This window comes from Stegostoma tigrinum, chromosome 38 (genome assembly GCF_030684315.1).
Source record: "Stegostoma tigrinum isolate sSteTig4 chromosome 38, sSteTig4.hap1, whole genome shotgun sequence".
Taxonomy (NCBI): domain Eukaryota; kingdom Metazoa; phylum Chordata; class Chondrichthyes; order Orectolobiformes; family Stegostomatidae; genus Stegostoma; species Stegostoma tigrinum.
The window spans coordinates 15,338,689-15,355,995 of NC_081391.1; the positions used below are offsets into that span (position 1 = coordinate 15,338,689).

At 43.4% G+C, this 17,307-nt stretch overlaps 2 protein-coding genes across 7 annotated transcripts in view; one reads left to right on the forward strand and one right to left on the reverse strand.

The window, feature by feature from the left end:
* Positions 1-17,307, forward strand: part of LOC125447315 (tumor protein p53-inducible protein 11-like) — a 211,780-nt gene that overhangs the window by 7,975 nt on the left and 186,498 nt on the right. For 4 of the 6 annotated variants that reach the window (XM_059640426.1, XM_048521639.2, XM_059640427.1 and 1 more), the window contains one exon: positions 4,371-4,496. The exons of the other annotated variants lie outside the window; for them this stretch is intronic. The gene's annotated coding sequence lies outside the window, so the exon portion shown is untranslated. The remainder of the gene's footprint in view (positions 1-4,370; positions 4,497-17,307) is intronic. 6 annotated transcript variants of the gene reach the window in all.
* On the reverse strand, positions 1,530-16,560 carry LOC125447122 (pro-adrenomedullin-like). The gene is made up of 4 exons (XM_048521257.1): positions 16,439-16,560; positions 5,299-5,395; positions 4,334-4,513; positions 1,530-2,097 (listed from the first exon to the last, which is right to left on the reverse strand). The coding sequence occupies exons 2-4, from the start codon at positions 5,382-5,384 to the stop codon at positions 1,845-1,847; spliced, it is 519 nt and encodes a 172-aa protein (XP_048377214.1). The 5' UTR covers positions 5,385-5,395; positions 16,439-16,560; the 3' UTR covers positions 1,530-1,844.

Genomic DNA, 17,307 nt, shown 5'->3' on the forward strand with positions numbered 1-17,307 from the left:
ACTGGATTTCCAGTTCTACTTTACATGTGTACTGATGAGGTGGCACAATGCTGTAGATTCCGTGACCCCTTCCCCTTACTCCCACTGCAGGATAGGCCCTTAAAGGTATGGTTCCACACAACATTTTTTTTAGCAAAAGTTTTTTTTTGAGGAACAGGCATCTTTAAGGCTAATGACCCTTGCTAAGTTCTAGCACTGATTCTAGAGGAACTGATACCTTCTACAAACCCGGCATTTTGTGATCAGTCTGTGAATTTGGAGCAAATAAATAGTTCAGAAATATATATAGGAGTGGAGGAAATCACAGAGAATGGGAAAGTTGCTTGATTATTTGCTTCACAAGGTGCTATTTTCCCTTCCTTGAAACCAAACAGAAAGAATATAATTGGGCCAGGTGGCCATGGAAAAATACCCCATTCTCACCATCCCACTCATTAAGTTTGGGTGAGAAGGTCCATTGGTCAATTAATGGACACTTGAGGGCCTCAACTTATCACTTCCAGGACTTAAGATTTTGGAGTGCCATGGTGGAGTTTCTACCTCTGACTGTCAAGTCCAACTTGCTCTAGAGGTGTGTCACAACATGTTTGAACAGGTTGATGAGAAATATCTACCACCTGCTCTATCACCTGCCTTGGTTGTGGGTGGGAAAGGTGTCTTGTTTCATGACCAGATGTGGGGTTAGAAAGGAGGGACCTCCAATTTCCCCAATAGAGGGTCAATTGGAAACCTCCAGAAGGAAAATCCAATCAGAATTGTCAAACTAGACGCACTAATCTGACTCACCGTTTGCACTTCAAAATAGATCATTTAAAAACATGACTATTTCTCAAATTGGTTTTTTCTTTGGGATGGACAAGGATTGGCTGTCTGATATCTCCTGGCCTTGACCATGACCCCATACCCCGATCTCCACAATAAGAAGATAACTAACAATGCCCCATGGAGTAGGCCTCGATTGGTAATCCTTAGGACTGGAAGCTGAATGACTGGCGGCTTCTGGCAACCTGAGACACCAGGCGGGCTACAAGTCAAGTTGCTCAATGGTGGGGTGCTAGGTTAGTGGCCACCTAACAGGCCTACCTACACACTTTAAACCAAAGTTAGAAAATCGGAACCCGATAAGCTTTTCTTTGAAAGTCTACAATCTCTTTCAGTTTTTTTTGGGGGGGGGGGTGAATAAAGTTTATTTCTTCTTCCCAACCTTAGTTTTCTTTATGGTGAGGGGAGAGGCTGGTATACCTGGTGTTACATTTAGCCAAAACAAAGCATATTTATTTTTTAAAATTCAGTCACAGGATGTGGACATCACTGAACTAGGTTGGCAGTTTTCTTTCCTGTAAAGAACTGCGGATGCTGTAAGTCAGAGACTAAAAATAGAAGTTGCTGAAAAAACTCAGTAGGTCTGGCAGCATCTGTGGAGAGAAATCAGAGTTAATGTTTGGGTTTGAATGACCCTTCCTCAGAACTGGGAGGGGTCTGAGGAAGGGTCACTTGACCCAAAACGTTAACTCTGATTTCTCTCCACAGGTGCAGCCAGACCTACTGAGTTTTTTCAGCAACTTCTATTTTTGTCTCTTTCCCCACCCCATCCCTAAATTCTAGAGGACAATTAAAAGCCAATTACATTGCTCTAGGCTTGAGTCACTAAAAGCTACACCAGGTGAAGATCACAGATTCCTTCCCCAGCAGATATTATTGATTTTTACTTTATGCCTGGTTCCTTCCCCCACACATCCTCCACTCCTTTAAGAGGCAGTAGATGTGGACTGTGCCTGTCTAGGTTGTGTGGTGCAAGTTGGGTGAGAGCTGGAGGTGAAGGAGATCAATCAGGATTTCTCCCCTTACTTCTTTTCCACCAATCTGTGCATTTGGAGCTTCCTGCACCTGGCAAAAAGTGAGATTAGGCTCCTCCGCCGACGTTTTCCGTAGCCATTGGGGTCATCTGTACTTTTTGGGGGACTTGGCTCCTTCCCTTTAGGTCCCAGCTGGTAGAGTCTATAGGCCAGGTTGAGAGTGTTGCAGATGCCCAGGAAGCAGCGCGAGGGCTTGTATTTGTTGTCGGGGCCACGTTTAACTCTACCTTTTGGCACTGTACTGGAATTCAAACCAAACCAAAACAAAAAGCAGTCTGTTAGTTACCAGCCATGAATCCAATTGGACAAGAGGCCATTCATCCCACTGTGCTTGTGCTGATCATTTTGAAAGAGCTTCCCAATTTACAAAACTCAGCCCTGCAGTCCCGTCTCTCTTTCTTCTTTTAAGATTCTTCCTAAGACATGCTTTTCTGATGAAACCTTTGCTCCTAATATCTTATGAAAGCTGTCAAACTATTAACTGGTTATCAACCATGTAAAATACCTTGGGATATTTTACTCCATGAAATGTGCTGCATAAATGCAACATGTTATGCCTGTCCTTTTCCACTGATTCCCCCCACAGCCATAGAGTTATAGAAATGTACAGCACAGAAACAGATCCTTCAGTCCAACTCACCCGTGCCAACCAGATATCCTAAATTAATCTAGCCCCGTTTGTCAGCATTTGGCCCATATCCTTCTAAATCCTTCCTATTCATGTACCCATTCCAGAAGCCTTTTAAATGTTGTAATTGCACCAGCTTTCCCCACCTTCTCTGGCAGCTCATTTCATACATGCACCACCCTCTGCTTGAAAAAGTTGGTTCCTTTCAAATACCTGCCCCTCTCACCTTTCTATGCCCTCTAGTTTTGGACTTCCCTAACCTGGGGAAAAGTCTTTTGATATTCACCCTTTCAATGTTCCTCATGATTTTATAATTTTTGTAAGGTCACCCCTCAGCCTCTGACATTCCTCAAAATTGTTTCCCTGATATTGCTGAAAAGAGAGATGTGTTGCCTAAATGCTTGATCATTTGCTTATCAGGACAAATGCAAGAATGCCAAATGTCAAATAAACACAACTTACACTCGTCAAATAAAGGATGCCAATTCTTTGGCAGTTGAACTACGATTGGCCAAAGCATTGTCATGGAGAAAGCAACAGCAAATTATATTTCTTCCTATGCCACCAGGAAATTTAAAAAAAAAGCAAGGTTTGCAACACACTCCTTTAGTTTGTGAATTATTTCATATGTCGGAACCCACACTCTGTAAACAGCAGGCTGTTTTACTGTGATGGCCTCACACCTGTTAATATTCTGATTTAGTGCCAATTTTCTAGGCAGGGTAACCAGTGACCAAAGTGGTGTAGGAGTGTGGCCCATCAGAGAATCAGGTGCAGGACCTTCTCCCTTCCCCAGTTGAACACCACACTCGTACTCACAAAACTAAGAAGGGAGCTCTACAGGGTAATAAAATGTGAGGCTGGATGAACACAGCAGGCCAAGCAGCATCTCAGGAGCACAAAAGCTGACGTTTCGGGCCTAGACCCTTCATCAGAGAGGGGGATGGGGGGAGGGAACTGGAATAAATAGGGAGAGAGGGGGAGGCGGACCGAAGATGGAGAGTAAAGAAGATAGGTGGAGAGGGTGTAGGTGGGGAGGTAGGGAGGGGATAGGTCAGTCCAGGGAAGACGGACAGGTCAAGGAGGTGGGATGAGGTTAGTAGGTAGCTGGGGGTGCGGCTTGGGGTGGGAGGAAGGGATGGGTGAGAGGAAGAACCGGTTAGGTTCCTTCCTCCCACCCCAAGCCGCACCCCCAGCTACCTACTAACCTCATCCCACCTCCTTGACCTGTCCGTCTTCCCTGGACTGACCTATCCCCTCCCTACCTCCCCACCTACACCCTCTCCACCTATCTTCTTTACTCTCCATCTTCGGTCCGCCTCCCCCTCTCTCCCTATTTATTCCAGTTCCCTCCCCCCATCCCCCTCTCTGATGAAGGGTCTAGGCCCGAAACGTCAGCTTTTGTGCTCCTGAGATGCTGCTTGGCCTGCTGTGTTCATCCAGCCTCACATTTTATTATCTTGGAATCTCCAGCATCTGCAGTTCCCATTATCTCAGCTCTACAGGGTAGCTTCCTTGGCTCATTAATAACATCATGTTCTAAGCCCACAGCCTCTACCACAGAGAAAGAAAGGGAAACATGGGAATACAGCACCTACAATGTCCCATTAAAGCCATACATCTTCCTGACTTGGAAATGTATTGCTGTTCCTTCAATCTAGCTGGTTCAAAATTCTGACTGTCCTTCCCTGACAGCAATGAGGGCTTGCCTGTACACCACAGATTCAAGTGTTTCAAAAAGGTGGCTCACCACTGCCTTCTCAAAAGGGGAATAGGGATGGCTAACAAATTTTGGCACAGCCAGCAATCCCCACATACGCCAAACGAATATTAAAGAACTACAAAATACCTGTCATTGATGCTTCCCTCCCTGTTCTCCAATTTAGAATCCAGGAAACCTGTAGCAGAGTCAGATGCAGAGGTGATTTGGGACTGTGGGACACTCTTTACCTGTGGCTCCAAAAGCTTCACGTTGGAATTTTGCAGATTTTGAAGAAATAACTGGAAAGCAGGTGAGGGACCTGGGTTTCTGGGGAGGGACAAAGAAACACAGGAGCAGGTTAAATTAGAAACCCCTAACAGACTCAGCAAAAAACCTATATTGATATGGCATCTTTAATGTGATGAAAGATATGCAGGAGGAAAATTTGACAACGGGACATATAAGGACAGGTTTTGCCTCATCACCAAAAGCTTGGTCCGAGAGGCGGAGTTTATGGAGGATCTTAAAGGAGGATGCAAAGACTCAGATGTAGGAAGGAACTTTCAGAGTTTCATCCTCTGCAAATGGAAGCATTGCCACCAATGCTGGAGCAATTAATATCAGATTTGCACAAGACATCAGAATTAGAGGAAGTGAAGATACCTCAGAGGGTTGTGGGTCTGGAGGAGATTAGAGATGGGGTAGGGAGGGACTGAGGCTATGGATGGATTTGAAAACCAGAAGAAGTATTTTATGATGAAGACATTGCTTAACCAGGAGTCAATGTGCTACATAACTTCCATAGAGATTTGTAGAAGCTGACAGTTCATAAATTAACCAGATGTATGTTGAGCTGTATAAATGAGTGATTCCTGGTAAATCTCACATTGTGAGGTTAACTGTCTTCTCCTTTAATTCACTCCATAAAGCCTCCCTTACTAATCAAACTCACCAGGTCCTGATATCCGGGGCCCCAGTGTTAAATTTTTGATTGATACAGTTCCTATGCTGTGCCATGCTATGTTTTTAATTGCGTTAAAGGGCAAATAAATGCCAGTTGTAATACTTTGGAAGTTCAACAGCAAGGAATAGAAAGTATGGCAATCTCTTACCTTTTGGTTCTGGCCAGCGCCTGTGTTTCAACAAGGACGCCCATGTGGAAATATAACATTGCGACGAGCACAAACACCACTGTCATGATCTCCCGATCTGAAAATCCACACAGGTGGCAAAATTAATCAAATGTTGAGTCACTGCTTGGTTCATGTTCCCTAGCAGCCGATTGGTAACAGATGAAATCAGTCTGTTCACAATCTTGCTGACTTCGAGATGAGTTTCATCCTCTGGTCAAGGAACAGGGGACTGAGTTGGATGATCAGCCATGATCATGTTGAGAGACGGAGCAGGCTTGAAGGGCCAAATGACCCACTCCTGCTCCTGTTTTCTATATTTCTATATCCTCACATTTGCACCGCCACTAAAACCTTTGGTTTTACTGTGAAACACCACCTGCCCTGATCCCTGTTTCACTCATCCGCTGTTTAAATCCTCTTTCGTGGTGTTGTTACATTCAGCTTTGATAATCCTCCTGGAAGGTCTCCCAAATTCTATCCTCTCCAAATCTCTGCTGCCAATCTTTGAGTCGGCAACAAATCGTGTTTCCCCTATCTCCCAACCTGTGCTCACTACATGACACTGGTTTCCAGTAAAGCAACACCTAGCTTTTAAAATTCTCAAAATTGTGTTCAAGCCCTTCCTTGGCCTAACCACTATTGTCCCCCTCATCTTTCCACATCTTTGTAACTTTACTTCGTCCTGCATCCCTTTGTGATATCTGCTCTCCTTGTATACTGACCTTGATTGTAAGCACCCCCAACTGTTTCAGTTGTATCAAAGCTTGGAGTGCTTTGAGCAGTTTGGGCCTCCTTACCTCAGGAAGGATATTATTGTCAAAGAGGAATCACAATGAGAGTTCACCGGATTTATTCCTGGGAGAGTGGGACTGTCTTTGGAAGAGAGATTGGACAAACTGGGCCTGTTTTTGGGTATTTCAAAGAAAGCAAGGGGCTTTCACTGAAATCTCCAAAATGCTCGAAGTGACAGACGGGATAGATGTTTCCCCTGTTTGGAAAATCTAGAACCATGGGACACAATTTAAACATAAGGGGGGTGCCACTTACTGAGATGAGGAGAAAGTGTTTTTACTCAGCGTGCCGCAAACCTTTGGATTTCTCTACCACAGCAGGTTGTGGAAGTTAAGTCTTTTAGCCTGATTAAGGTCGAGATTTCTCATCATTACCAGTAGTTTACAGGGTTATGGGGGTGGGTGGGGAAAAGACATTCAAGTGTCCAGTCAACCATGATTGCACTAAATGGCAGAGCAAACTGAATGACCTACTCCTGTTCCTGTGTACAATCATTCGACTGTAGGCTTTGAGTTGTTGAGGCTTCACAATCACGAATTCCCTCGCTGTTCGTCTTTGCCTCTTATAGTACTGTAGTTCTTATTCCTCTTTGAAAGAGGCTCTGAAAACTCATCTTTGACTAAGCTTTTGGTCATCTGACCTAATAACTCCTTATATGGCTCATGATTCATTTTACCCTCCTGTTAAGCACCTTCAGGCATTTCATTATGCGAAAGGTGGTCTATAAATATAAATCATGATCATTGTTAACCACATTGTTAACTATTGTAGCCAGTAGTTAAGGGACCTACACCACACTATCACCTCCATCCCCAACACTTTGCCAAGAGCGGGGAGCTTTCCACTGCTGACTTGAGAGCCTGCAAGGTTCAGGGTTACATTATGGCTGCTTGTGACCACTTAGACAATTTACTGACTCTTGTTTGAAAGGTTTCAAGTAACCCTCTCCCCCACCTCTAGACCACAGCTCAGTTAAACTATGATGAGACTGCCAGCTTGGATAATACAATTCAGTACTGTGTCCATGGCAACACCCATTGTGCAACAGACTAAAACACCACAGCAAATCATAAAGTCATAAAGTTTTAATTTAAACGGAGCTTTAGGGATTGACTGCAATTCATTTTGCCTTCCATTTCACCTCCTCACCCACTCCATCTTAAGTACATAATGCAGGCTAAAGTGACCAGCGTAGGACTGAGTGAGTGCTGCACTGGTGGGGGCAGGTGCATTGTTCAGGTGAGCTGTTAAACTGAGGCCCTAATGTCCGTCTCATATTAACATAAAAATCCTACTGTCACAATCTTGAGGAGATCTGTGGGAGTACACCCCACACCTTTAGGAAATATTATACCTTAATCAACATCACCGTTCCAAAATCCACAAACTCTACCACTTAGAAGGACAAGGGCCACAGATGCATGGGAACACCACCACCTACATGTTCCCCTCCTATCTGAACACCTGACTTGGAAATGTATTGATCTTCCTTCAGTGTCGCTGGAGTCAAGATCCTGGTGCTCCCTCCTTTACCGTGGGAATCCTTACAAAACCCAAGGACTGCAACATTTTTTAAAAGTAGTTGATTTTCTCCAGGGAAGTTAGAGATGGTGAATAAACAGTGACAATGCCCACATCCCAAGATTTTTTTTAAATCACAAAGAACACATGATTGGTTTGATATCATGTAGCCGTTTGTGGTATCTTGCTGTGCTGCATTTGGCTACATTATCATAAGGTATAGGAACACAATTAGGTCATTCAGCCCATTGAGCTTGCGCCACCATTCCATCATGGCTGATATGTTTCTCGACCCCACTCTCCTGCCTCTTCCTCTCAACCTTTGGTCACTGCAACAGTGACTGTACTTCAAAAAGTGAAGCACTTTAGAAAGTCTTCAAGGCTGCTCTATAACTGCTCATTCAATATTTTTTCTTCTGTCCTGCTGATCCTGACGGCTCTCCAACATCTATTTTCACTCAAACCCTTCCATAAAAAAGGGCATTTGCTGGTCATAAGCAAGAAAATAGGTATCAACATTGACTTCAACTGAGCAGCTACAATACTCTCTTGACATCGCACAAGTACTTTCAGGTAATGAACACCAGATGGCAGAGAAGAGCAGTCAGCACAACTGAGAGAGGGTGACAGTGATGTAGATAATTAACAGATAAAAGTTATGAAAGACCTGCACTTTCATTGTGAGATAACAAGATGTAGTGCTGGATGAACGCAGCAGCATCAGAGGAGCAGGAAGGCTGACGTTTCGGTCCCAGTCCTGCTCCTCAGATGCTGCTTGGCCTGCTGTGTTCGTCCAGCTCTACACCTTGTCATCTCAGATTTTACAGCATCTGCAGTTCCTACTACCTCTGCACTTTCATTGTGTCTTTCATGGCCATTTGTCTTCCTAAATTGCTTCACAGCCAATGAAGTACGTTTAAAGTATTATCTTTCAGGAAACACAACAGCTAAGCTTGGGAATAGCAGATCCCATCAACATCCACAGGATTATAAGGCATTGACTGAGAGATACTTTTCTTTAACCAAGACTCTAGTGGTTAATACCCCAGCTCTGCCATGAAATAATACCCATGATATTATCTATGTTCCATCTGTGTGTGTATAAGGGGACCTTAGTTTAAATCTCATTTGAAGGAGGTTAGATAAGGGCAGATGAAAATAGGCATTAGCCAGGGAAAAACAAGCATCACAAATTGAAGTAGATAATGCAAGCAAATGACAGACATGCAGATGATGGACTATACCCATTCTGCCTTAATACCTCTAAATCTTGCACAAGCAAAGATGTTCTTGGAACCACATTGCTACACTGTAACCATTAGAGGGAGCCACAGAACTGTGTAGAAAGACCTTTTAGGGTTCTCTGGTGCAGTTGTGTCTCTTCCTGTAGGCCAGGAATGCCAGGTTTAAGCTTCACCAGCTCTAGAGGATTATAATTATATTTCTGAAAAGGTCGACTTAACACTATCTAGAATGACAGCCTGAAACAAAAATGCTGGAGAAACTCAGCAGATCCGGCAGCAATTGTGGAGAGCAAAACAGAGTTAACATTTCAAGTCCAGTATGACTGTTATTCAAAACTCGAATGACTGCTTGCACTGCCTGACATGGAATATGGATTCTCAAGGCAGTGAACATTCACAATGTCTTTTACACTCAGTGATGGCTGAATGTGCACAGTATACACCTCCAGTATCAATAGTACTTCTCCGGCAACTGAGCACACACAGCACGTATCTCGCTACGAAATTTTCAAGGATCTAACAGGCAACCGGCATAGATATTGGAAATGTTTAACCCATCGTACAAGGAGAGTGGAAGCTGGAATTAACACACATTGATGGATACAGAGTAGAGGAAGCTTTATTCCATACTTAACCATGTGCTGTCCCTGTCCTGGGAGTATTTGATGGTAACAGTGTATAGAGAGCTTTATTCTGTATCTGACCCTCTGCTGTACCTATCTTGAAAATGTTTGGTGAGGATAGTGTAGAGAGAGATTTATTCCATATCTAACACTATGCTCTATCTGTCTTGGAAGTGCTTGGGTGCAGTATGGATGGAGCTTTGTGCTGTGTTCAAGCCAGTGCTGTCCCTGTCCTGGAAGTTTTTGACGGGGACCATGCCAAGGGAACTTTGAGTTCAAAAGATTCAAAAGAGTTTTACTTTCAATTTACTTTTGGTTTAAAAGAGTAGAAGGAGCTTTCCTCTGTCTGTAACCCTGTGCTGCATCTATCCTGGGAGCATGATGGTAACAGTGCAGAGAGAGTTCTACTTTCAGATTAGACTAAAGAAGGCTTCTCTTTTCATTTACAAGAGTAGAGGAAGATTTACACTACATCTAACCCCATACTGTCATGGGAATGTTTGATGTAGACAGTGTAGAGGTGCTTTACTTTCAGTTTAAAGCAGTGGAGAGAAGTTTTGATTTCAGTTTAAGAGCATAGAGGTAACTTTCAGTTTGAAAATAGTCCCGCGAGTTTTATTTTCAGTTTAAAAAAGAGTAAAGGAAGCTTTATGCTGTATCTAACCCTCTGTACTGTACCTGACCTGGAAGAGTTTGATGAGGAACGTGTAGAGGAGGTTTTACTCTGTATCTAACCCCTATACTGTACCTGCCCTCGGACCTTTACTCTATATTTAACCATGACTTGTTTTAAAATGATGGGATCTTACACAGAGTCCATTCCTATATGGCACCTGTGCTGTATTGGTGGAAAAAGTTCTCTGATTAATCTCACTTTTCCTAGCCCTGTGTTTTATTGCCTTTCAAGTGTTCAATTTCCTTCCAAAATTTACTTCTGCCGTCACTTTTTCAAGCAGCAGTGAGTTCAAGAAGCCTCTAATTCAGTTGCCATACTCTGCTAGCTCACTGAAAACGGGCTTTCCCCAGAAGAGATGTCTAGTTTCAGCTGAGAATGGTTAAGAAAGGTAATTTTAGTATTATGAATAATGGAGGGTGGGGATGGGTTGGGAAAAGGAACTCTCAAAGTCTCTAAATATGAAACCACCCTATGAGATTTTGCAAACTTTGACACGTGGTCTGACTAACGCAGGGGACCCCCATTAAGAAAAAGTAATAAAATGAACTAATCGTTAATCGTAAATAATCAGAATTAATTTCATCGTTTACCACTGTGACCCAGAGAATCATGGTCGCATAAAAATTTTTATTTACATCTTATAGTCTCCTGAGGAATTAGAGGTCAGCATTAACGTCCTACTTGAACTTTGTTGGGTTGTTTATCCATTTCTGATTAATCGTTGCTGTCATTGTAGTATCAGATTTCATTTCACGAGGCTGAAACCTTTCCAGCTTTCTTTGGTTTTTGCACACACGGTTCATCCCTTTTTTCTGAGGTTACAGGTTAGGTACAAAGTAAAACTGTCTGTATGCCTCCCTATCAAACACTCCAGGACAGGTACAGCACCGCGTAGGTGCAGAGTAATACTCTCTCTACCCTTTTAAATGGAAAATAAAGCTCCTGATACACTGTCCCCATCAAACACTCCCAAAACAGGTACAGCACAGGATTTGATGCAAGTTAAAGCTCTCTCTACTCTTTTAAATGGAAACTAAAGCTCCTGGTAAAGTATCCCCATAAAAAACTCTCAGGACAGGGACAGCATGGGGCTAAATCCACAGTAAAACTAACTCAGAGATAGCAAGAACTGCAAATGCTGGAGTTAGAGATAACACAGTGTGGAGTTGGAGGCACACAGCAGGCCAGGCAGCATCAGAGGAGCTGGAAAGTTGATTTTTCAGATCAGGACCCTTCTTCAGAAATGGGGCTTTACTCTTTTAAATTGAAAGTAAAGTTTCATCTACTTTTGTGATCTGAAAGTAAAGCTCCCTTTCTTGTGTACCAATCAAACACTTCCAGGACAAGGAAGCAATGATTTAGTTGCACAGTAAAGCTCCATCTACCCTGTTAAAAGTGAAAATAAAGCTCCCTCTACAATGTACCCATCAAATACTCCCAGGATAAGCACAACATGAGATCAGATACAAAGTAGACCTACCTCTGCACTGTCCCCATCAAATACTCCCAGGGTAGAGACAACATGAGGTTACATACAGAGTCTAAACTGTTCTGATTTAGAACAGGATAGAAAAGCTTTCCATGACCACTGTCAGAGTGGTCTCACCAATAAAGACTTTGATACAGTTTGAGATGTAACAAAAACCGAATGAGCTTAGGTCATTACGTATACCTAATACATGGCTGCTTCAAACTTGTCACCTCTTCCTCACTGATTTATGACTGCTCATAAAGCTCAAGACTAATAGAACATTGCAGGAAGAATCAATCATCAATGATGGCTGTGAGGGGCCTGACATTTGAGCTACCAGGAAACTACTTTGAAATACAGCTATCTTCATAGCGAGTTTTGAGAAGATTTGTAGCTCAGGTTGAGGTTCTGAGCTATCTTCATATTTATTGGCATTGTGAATGGAGTGGCTGCTTCAAATTGATCAGCTTTAACAATCACCCAAGTTACTACTTTCTAACTTTCATTCACAGTTGGTGAAAGCTTAATATTTTACTGTCTCCTGGACCTCCCAATTCCTTGATATAGTTCAAGGACTAGTTGTAACAGTCCAAGTAACCCATTGACTGTATGTGAGCCCACAGATAGCAATGGATAACTGGGCTATTCACCCATGGGAGGCAGGCCTATTACAGCCAATCCCATTTCTGCCTGGTAAGAGACTTTCCAATAGGCCGGGCCATTGGACACTGATGAGGAGCAGCAAAATCCCCCAGGTGAAAATCCACATCCTAATTGGGCCAGTAGACCCACAACTTATGTTTTTACTAACAATATTTAAGCTTCTGGGTAATTCCAAAACGAATTGACACCTTAACATCAGAGATAATAGGAACTGCTGATGCTGGAGAATCCAAGACAGCAAGGTGTAGAGCTAGATGAACCAAGCAGGCCAAGCGGCATCTTAGGAGCAGGAAAGCTGACATTTTGGGCTAATGAAGGGTCTAGGCCTGAAACGTCAGCTTTCCTGCTCCTAAGATGCTGCTTGGCCTGCTGTGTTCATCCAGCTCTTCACCTCGTTGACACCTTACCATATCATGGATCACGAAAAGAGTTCGATTCCGATCCAGAAACCCTGCTGGATAACTTGGATGTGTGTGCATGTTAGTTGAGGACAGAATCAGTTTCGGCAGAGCCCCAATCAGGTTAACTAATCTTTCTGCTGATTTTCTTTTAACATCTAGATTTGATTATTTCAACTCCCTGCCGTCCACCTCCACTTTCCAACTTGATCCAAAACTCTGATGCCCCATTATCCACACGCTTCCTGCAAAAGCTCAACTCAGCCTACTTTATGAATCCTTCCATGGTGTCACTCCCTCCCTTGTCATGCCTCCAGCCCTTGGAGATCTCTGCATCCCTCCAATTCTAGCCTTTTCCTCCACATTCTAAATATAATTTTCTTTCATTTATTCTTGTGTGAGATGCGGACATTGCTGGCAAAGTTAGCATTTGTTGCAATCACGAATTGCCCCTGAACTGAATGATGTGCCAGGGCCATTTCAGAGTGCTGTTAGGAGTCGACCACATTGTTGTTGGTCTGGAGTCACATGTAGGCCAGACAACAGATTTGCTTCCTAACGGACATAGTGAACCAATTTTATTTTAAAACAACAATTGATAATAGTTATCACTGATGACTCAATATTAATTTAGTTTAAGTTCCCACAAGCCATGTGGGGTTTGATCTCATGATACAAGTCTGGGTAACTGGATTATTAGGCCAGTGGCAATACCAGTATATTACCGACCTACCAGTCACGGTGTGCATTGTTTGCATTTGGACTACTAGTCCTGCATACAGGAATCCCTCCTCCAAGCCTTCTCTCTCCTCTCCCTTAAAATGCTCCTGAAAACCATCTTCTTTGACCGAACCTGAGGTTATTCACCCCAATATCTCCCTACGTGACTCAGTGTCAAATGTTGTTTCATAACTGTGCTTCTGATGCATCCCTGGGATGTTAAAAGTAACACATTGGTACTCATGTTATTGCAGACACCATCAACAAGAGTTGGTTGAAATAGGAATTAAAATCATGTGGGAGGGATGGAATCCCTTTGTTGGGAAATGAATGACAAGAATAGTGAAACTTTTTGATGATTGAAGAGTTCGCGAGTTATTGGACAGTTAAACAGCTGCAGTAACATCCTCAATAAGAGCTTACAGTTATAGACGTGGGTGCTGAATCCCGAGTTGGCTGATGACTGATATACTTGAATATTTATTTTATCCAGCAGCCCTTACATCTACAAACCAATGAGGTCTGGCTTTAAGCATGCACCAGCTCATAAAACAGCTATGGGTGATTCATTAATCTTCATATAGATAACTCAGTTTGCACAAAGCAGAATATTCTTGGCTTCAGAAACATCGGCAGTGCAGACTCTCTCAGCCAGTGCTTCCACTGTCTTCAGTGCCCCTGGGCTAGGGACGGGTTAAAAACTGAGCTCGTAGTTACCGTTTTTGATTGCAAACCAGTGAGTAATGGCTATGTGCGTGCCCATTCATGCTTCAGCTCGACAGCGAAGTATTCCACAACCGCGCACTGCATCCACACCCACTACCTCCACCACCACCACCCGGTGGCTCAGTAATCAATAGCTAGATTGAGCTTGGGTGCAAGATGCCTTGTAGTTGAATAGCCAGACTGCCACCAACTAAACCAGCCCATAATGCGGCAGACTGACGGTTCTGGTTTCGGTCCCTAGTGCACGTGTTCTCCTTGGTGTCAGAGCTGAACACCGTTAGACCAGCACTCACGCACATTCACAGTGTAGCTCAGGTCACTGACCTGAAGCTGGACCGTAGCTGCTGCTCCCCCTCCCTCACATACTTGGCATTGAGGCAAATTCTACTCCTACCCCGACTCCAACTCCGGCTGAGATCGTTCAGACCTGACTGGAGATTAAATTCGGGGCACGTACTAATATACAAATTAGGAACAGAAGTAGGCCATTCAGCCCCTTGAGCCTGCTCTGGCAGTCAATAAAATCATTGCTGATCTGAATTCTCCGTAGTTCTGCCTGCCCCCAATAATCTTGCACTCCATTCTCTATACCACTAATGTCTTAAAAAGGTTCAAAGACTCAGTTTCCACAATATTTTGAGGAAGAGGATTCAAAAGATGCATGACCCTCTGTGAGAAAATGAAATTCTCCTCAACTCTGTTTTAAAAGATCAACCCTTATTTTGAAACCCCTGGATTTAGATTCTCCCACGGGAAGAAACAGCCTGCCCACATCCACCCTGTCAAGACCCCACTAGGATTTTTTACATTTTCAATCAAGTGGCCTCTTACTCTAAACTCCAGAGGGCAGTCCCTGCCCTTACTACCCTGAAACCCCATCTGTAGCCGCCTGTATTGTTACCTAACAAGTCATATTGAGAAGCATCCATAAAGGGACAGTACAGTGCAAGTGGTAGTGCTTGGCAACAAAGCTTTTTTCTTGATTTATTTTCATTAAAGTATTTCAAGCCAGGGTGGAAGCAATTCATTCTCAATCCTGGGAGACTGCCGGATAAGAAATATATTCCTGCCAGGCAAATGAAGTAATTTTGACAGGCAAAATTATAAGCAATTGCACAGGTTAATGAATGCAGGTTTCTGATGTGTTGGGCTACCTGATCTAATGCAAATTGGAAGCAAGGTGAGAGAATTGGCCTCTCTGCGATGGAGAACTTGAGAAAATATAACTCACGAGGGATGAATTGCAATGCATTCAAAGTTAAATAATCGCCTAACCCTCATAGCAAGCAGGATGGTCCATGGAATGATTTGCATTTATCTAGCATTGTTCGCACAGACCTAATGCCTCAAAGCACTTTACAGCCAGTGAGGTACTTTGTGAAGTAAGGTAAATCACCATAATCCCAGAGGACCATATATCATATCTCTCATTAGAGAGAGAGAGAGATGACTGGTGGTGGTTTAACCTGAGGGTCACCATGCCTCAGGCAAAGGGGAGAGATTGACACTTCATGGTAACCTCAGCCGGTGCAGTTGGAGTCAGTTCGCTGGTTTCCAATGCGTCTGATACCAACGGCAGAGTTTGTGCTGCCATAGTAGCCGAGTTGCACACAGCAAGCTCCCACAAACTGGCAATAATGACCTGATAACTTGTTTGTGATGTTGATTGAGGGATAAATATCAGCTGGGACGCCGGGGAAGGAGAACATACTTTATCTTCTTTGAAACTGTGCCATGCAATGCTTCCTCTAAATTTTCTTGCAGTTGCATAGAACTCTGAGGGCCACGCGTGGCTGCAGCTGCCAGAGAAAGCAGAAGCCAATGCATCAGAACACCAATTGACAACTGTAGAGTTTCCCAGGAGTTGCATGGCTGCACAGCTTACAGCAGCATTGGTGGCATGGTATCTTGCCACCATAGAAGATAGAAGATGCCTGGGTTTAACATCTCACAAGGAAAGAAATTGCATTCCCAATGACACAGTATCTTAGTAATATGCTAGAGAATCAGCCTTGATTTTTTAACACTTACATCATGAAGTGGGATTTGAACTGAGAGCCCTGTGCCCCATCAGGATTGCTCTGCACTGAGGCACCGGATAGAACCAGTAGAATGATCAATTCCTATATTCAGAAGCTATCATTACCTTAAGGATAAGAAGACTCACCTCACCACAATGTCCAGAAGGTTAGAGTTCATTCAAGCATAACAGATGTTAAACCTGATACTACAAATTCTAATCTAACAGATACTTGTTTAAAATTAAATAAACATAAAGCACCTACCTGTTTTGATCTGGTGTTACTGGGACTTCAGACTGTCTGAGTAATCAGGCTGTATGATATATTATTCCCTCACTGGTAACTGTCAGAATCACCAATCCCTGTATTTGTCCAGCTCCTGAGAGCTGCTCAGACTCTTTACTGTCTCATGCTGTGGACTGAAGGTTTTATGTTGTTGAAAGTGGGCGGGACCTGAAAATCGCAAACACACACAGACACACACACACACACACACACACAGACACACACACACACACACACACACACACACACACACACAGATGTAAGTAACTCACTGGCTTTTCCTCTTCAGGGAATTTAGATGCATGCCGCCCTATTTGATAAGTAGTTGTAAAGGTTATTTAAAGGCTTGCTTGCATCAAACTGTTGTTTGTGACATTGCTAATTTCTTTGCTCAAGGGTATTCTTGCAAGCTGCTTTGAAGGGATACAAGCAACCCCTGACAGTGGCTTATTTGAGTGCAAAATGAACATGCATTTATATGGCACTTTTGACAATAGCTCAAAGCACTTTACAACCAAGGAAGCATGTTTTGAAGTGAGTCACTGATGTAGGAATCAGCACAACCAATTTGTGCGCAGCAAGCTCCAACAAACAGCAACATTCACTAACTATTGCCCAGCACTCCAGGCAGTGTTCCCCTGCTTTTCCTCAGGGAAGAAAGCAGGATCTTTCCCATTCCCTGAGAGAACAGTTGGATGCTCCCTTTGATGCCTCATCTAAACGGTGACAGTGCCTTCGCACTGCCCTCGGAGAGTCAGCCTCAGTTTTATGCTCTGGAGGATCTCTGGAAACTAGGCTTTACTTCCAGTCTTCCGACTCAGATACAAGTCATGCCAGTCTCTGCAGTT